General features: G+C 34.6%; 1 protein-coding gene across 4 annotated transcripts; it reads left to right on the top strand.

Annotated features, from left to right (window-relative positions):
- The first annotated feature begins 1,175 nt into the window (after window positions 1–1,175).
- Window positions 1,176–4,357, top strand: LOC149544518 (uncharacterized). 4 transcript variants are annotated; one of them, XM_089795173.1, is made up of 3 exons: window positions 1,176–2,922; window positions 3,533–3,588; window positions 3,920–4,357. In XM_089795173.1, exons 1-2 carry the CDS (start codon window positions 1,537–1,539, stop codon window positions 3,542–3,544), a joined length of 1,398 nt encoding a protein of 465 aa, XP_089651299.1. In that variant the 5' UTR covers window positions 1,176–1,536; the 3' UTR covers window positions 3,545–3,588; window positions 3,920–4,357. The 4 variants fall into 4 exon arrangements, 2 of the variants coding, with proteins under 2 accessions (XP_089651299.1, XP_089651298.1); XR_016355059.1 differs by having other exon boundaries at window positions 1,332–2,922; window positions 3,449–3,588; XR_016355060.1 differs by having other exon boundaries at window positions 1,356–2,922; window positions 3,443–3,588.
- Window positions 4,358–4,804: the final 447 nt, after the last annotated feature.

Raw genomic sequence — 4,804 nt, 5'->3', positions numbered from 1 at the left:
TGTAAGGTCTTTAGATCCTTAACTCGTTCTTTCAAACACAAAGTTACAACTATTGAAGAAATCTAAATAGCATCCATATTTACAAATATGTATTGTTTGGTAAGTTAACTACATTTGAGGTGAGTGAATTTAGAGATGCCTTACCTAAAGGTGAAACTACATTTAGGACTGCTATTTCCAAAAACAAGAAGAAATATTTCTATGGATAAATTTCATCACAATATGAAAACAATTGGGACAAGGAATGAGAAAGAAAATATGGGAAAAGAAAGAGAACTTAAAAACTTGAAGCCTTGATTTCTAGAAGAATACCCAAGGGATCTCGTAAGTATGAAGGTATACTACCCTTGAAATATTTCTACCCTGAAATGTTTCTTTATGTCATAAGATTGGTCATTTTATGATATGGTTTCTTAGATAATTAAGTAAAATCACAAGTTACAACTATTTACCATTAATATCGTTGAATGCAAAAAAAAAGATTAGAACAAGATTATTTTAGATTTTAAATCCTTGTACAAAGTTTAAATAGACAAGAAAAAATTGTTATTAATTTCTAGTTAAAACCTTGATTGATATTGAAATAAGTCCAAAATATGTTACTTCTATTTTTATACCTCAACAAATCATCCCTCTTATCTAGAAGATCATTTTCAACTCACTTTTAGTTTAAAAGGGTACATTTTGGTTTCTTTTCTTAGAAGATTGTTTTCAACTCAGTGTTGATTGATTTAATGAATACATTTCTAGTTTTTCCTCCTAAAAAATTATTTTGAACTAACTTTTAATGTAATACGGTACATTTTAGTTTAGATTATTTTTAACTAATTTTTAGTTTAACTATATAATTTTGGTTTCTTTTTCTAAAGAATTATTTTCAAGTAACATTTATTTTAATGAAATAAATTTTAATTTCTTCTCCTCAAGATTATTTTCAACTGACCTTTAATTTAATAATATACATTTTCACTATTTCTATTTAAATATTATTTTCAATTAAATTTTACTTAAATATTCTACATTTTCACTTCTTCTAATTGAAATATTATTTTCAACTTAATCTTTCAACTTACTTTTGGTTTGGACGGTACATTTTTGTTTCTTCCGAGAGATTATTTTCAGTATCACTGTATATTTTTCAGTGTACATATTCGTTTCTTCCACTTCAAAATTTTATTCAACATTCGTTGGTTTTTAGTGGACTCAGATTCTTCTGTTGGACGGCTGCAGTACAATTCTGTTCATCGACAGAAGAAAAGTAAAGCGAAGGCACGAGAATCTCATTTTTCTTTGTTATGCTTTAAACAAGACCCTTGTTGACAAGCATAAGTAACTATATGTTAGATTTAAACTTTGTTAATGGTGTGTTCGTTGTCCCTTGACAACAATGTTGCCTGTCGTGACTTCATTTTAAAAAAGTAGATGATGGTCACTGATGTAATTTTTTTCCAAACTTTCTTCATTTAAAAAAATAGATGATGGGTCAGAGGCTTCAAAACAAGGGTTTTGTTCTGGGATAGAATCTGTTGCAGAAAAATGTCGTTTGTAGTTCCAGCTTGGGTTCTTTGGCTGCAAGCTGCCTACAGTCTGTGGACTTTCCTGCGGAAAGCCAAGTTCTTTCGCATACCATTTATCACAGTGAGCATGTTGTGGCATGGCTATGACCGTACTTGGTTCAGGCAAAGAAAGTATCTCCTGTTGGACGGCCAGAGTAGAGAGACTGGTGGTGATTGGCAGATTTATGACAATGAAGATGAGAAGAAGTCCCACTCATTTTCCATCGAAAACAATTATGACATGAGATTTCAGCTGAACAAGAAGAACTACCGATTTTGCGCCTCTTTTGAAACAGGCAAACCCCTCAAATTCCTCCATTTTGCAAAGAACTACCACATAGTTAGTGAGGACATTATTCTGATGGGCAAATACCATCTTGTTAAAGCTGTGAGGGCAGAATCCATGTTGAAGTATGTTCTAACGGGAGGAACTATGAAGACCTGCGAGGAGCATTGCATTGTTGATAACACCAGCTCTGACCTCCTGAATGATAACTTCATGAGAATTCTCTCCATCATCCCCTTGGCATTGCAGGCTAAAGGATTTGATCAGCTCTCCACATTGGTGAGTGCAATTTTGGTGGTGATGGACATTTTCTCTTATTACTTCAATTTTGTTTGGCAAGTTTGCAAGGCTGTTACTTTCAAGTACACAAAGCTTTTCTTGGGGCGGTTTAATGTCAGATACAGAGTATTTATACACGAGCTTCTTAGCACAGGCAGCGATTCATTTATGTACTGTGATGATTCCATGAAAAAATCTTACTATAAAAACGTAGACAAGTTTATGGTTGTGAGGGGTTGTGAGATTCCTCTGGAAGCCACCACTGCTCCTCTGTCAAATGTTGGGGATTTGCCTGATCGTGAAGAAATCAAAATGAATCTGAACAATTTTCTGGTGGAGACTGAATTAGTTGCTGAAGGGCTCTACAATATCACCATAACAGACAGTAACAGATATAGGGAGAAAAGAGAATATTTATCCAAGACAATGGCGAGGAGATTCATAAATTATTTGGAGTATTGTGTTCAAAGCGGAAATTACCCTTTCCGCGATCTTTCCCACAACTCGGTACATGTGGTAAACCCAATTAAGGCGATGATCGAGGGGGTCTTTGATTGGGTTTTAATTGTCCAGTTGAAACGTCCGCTCAGGTTGTTTATCTCTGATTCCACTATTTCAAGGGTTTCATCTGGTGCAGGAAAAAAACCCTTCATTTCCACAAAATCGTCAAGAAATTTCAAGTTTGCATCAGCATTTGCACCCGATTTGAAATGGGTTTTTCTTCAATTCCCTTCTCTTCTCTGCCCTTTACCAAAAGGCAAGGATTGGATGCGGAAGAAGCTGCTTTTGGGTGTTCTCCAGGTGCTCATTTTCTTTTTTATTTGTTAAAATTTCGTTTTATCTTTCGGCAATACTATCCATCTGCACGGGCATGGCTAAAATGCTTCACCTTGAATTAATAATTTACCAGTACTGATCGTGTTCTAGATCCATTCTGGAGAAGAAACGAAAAAAAGTACATTTGTAGGTCTCTGATCAATTCTGAGTATCAAAACTACTACTACTAAACTATTGGGCGTTTTCAATGGGAAAAGACGTGTGATTTTGCCTGCTTCTGCTGGAAAATAAGAACCCAGAAATTCATGTCCAACACCCCCAAGTAATGAGCCTTCGCAAGTTTGCTGTATATGAACCCCTTTCACATTCCAAAAAAGTTTGTTTGATGAGTACTCTTTCGATCGAGCTACATTAACATGAATGAAAATCAGATTCTGCAAGATCAATGAGAAAGAGATTTTTTGTTTTAGCAGCTCTATTTACTCTGTTTTTAAATCTGCAATTTGGCTTCATTCTTTTAACAGATTCTTAATTTATTTTGTAGCTTTAGGTTGCAGAGTTTTACAGTTTGTGCTCAAAAGCCAATGATAAATTTCTGACAATGCCTTAATTTTGACGAATGAAAACTGAAAAGGAGGACATTTGAGCCTATCTAGCTTCATATGCACGTTCATTACTCGATAGTATGTGGTATGTTTTCCATATGCATCTCTGATAGCATGACAATTTGCTTTTAAGTTACAGATTGGGACTGACTGCTGATGATGTGGTATGTTTTCCATATGCATCTCTGATACCATGACAATTTGCTGTTAAGTTACATTTGCTTATGATACTACATTCAGCTATAGGGGTTTCAATCTTTGGCTTAACCTTGGATGAAACTGATTAACAGAAGTAGTCGTAATATTGTTTTTAGCAACTACGTAACTGACATATAGCTCTCTGATTATTTTACAATAATGTAATGAAATATAAGATTTGGAACTACAGCACTGACACTTCTTTTGGTCATATGCAGGGAAACTCATGGCTGCCTTTTCCTCCAATCTCAAAAATGTACACGCAGATTTCATGTGACGAATGAGCATTGGTGGTCATTTGGAGAGCTATGTTTCCTGTACTGGCTATTAGGAATTTGAGTATGGATATATGATCCAGTATTTTTATTTTGAAAAGATTGTAGGAATAGGGCGGTCCTCTATAATCAGCAGTGTATCAGATGAACATTTAGATTGGTGTTATACTAGTGACACACCCTCTAAGAAATTAGATCTTATGATTGTATGTCTACCACTTGAAACTCTCTCCAATCCAACCAGATACCATATATCTTACCCGTTATGTTCCATAGTTTTTATAGTCAAATGTACAACAAATAGAATGTGGAGCTCCTCAGTCCTCAGAAGTTTGGAAGCCACAACAGTTAATAAATATCAATGTTTTATATTATTGGGTATGGCTATGAGTTTCAGGACTAATTGCTAATTAGGTTTTGTCAAATGAAAAAGCTTCCACTTATAATACAGACCAGTGTCGTGTATCATGAATTTATTAGATTTCACATATAAAAAATTATTTACTCTCAGTTTCAGTCTTTGATTCATTCATTAGCTCATTCAGCTCATTTTCACTCTTTGAATGTATCGCACCAAATGACTCATGTAACAAAAAGTCGAGTTAAAAATGAAACAGATAGTTGTGAACAGCCATGAAAAACTAGGCATTTGTTACCATTGCTGGAGGAGGATTAAACCAGAAATGTAGACAATTGAATGAAAACATTGTCAAAACAGCAATAGAGCTGAAGCCATCTCCCCTCAAATTAGTTTGAGACTCACCTCCAGAAATGAAGACAATTGAACCAAAACATTGTCAAAACAGCAAGTGTGAACAACGTTTGGAT

This window comes from Cupressus sempervirens, chromosome 8, assembly GCF_028749045.1.
Source record: "Cupressus sempervirens isolate cs-2001-9-10 chromosome 8, ASM2874904v1, whole genome shotgun sequence".
NCBI classification, from domain to species: domain Eukaryota; kingdom Viridiplantae; phylum Streptophyta; class Pinopsida; order Cupressales; family Cupressaceae; genus Cupressus; species Cupressus sempervirens.
Note: the sequence above shows the minus strand (reverse complement) of the source record. Positions and strands in the feature narration are given on the sequence as shown.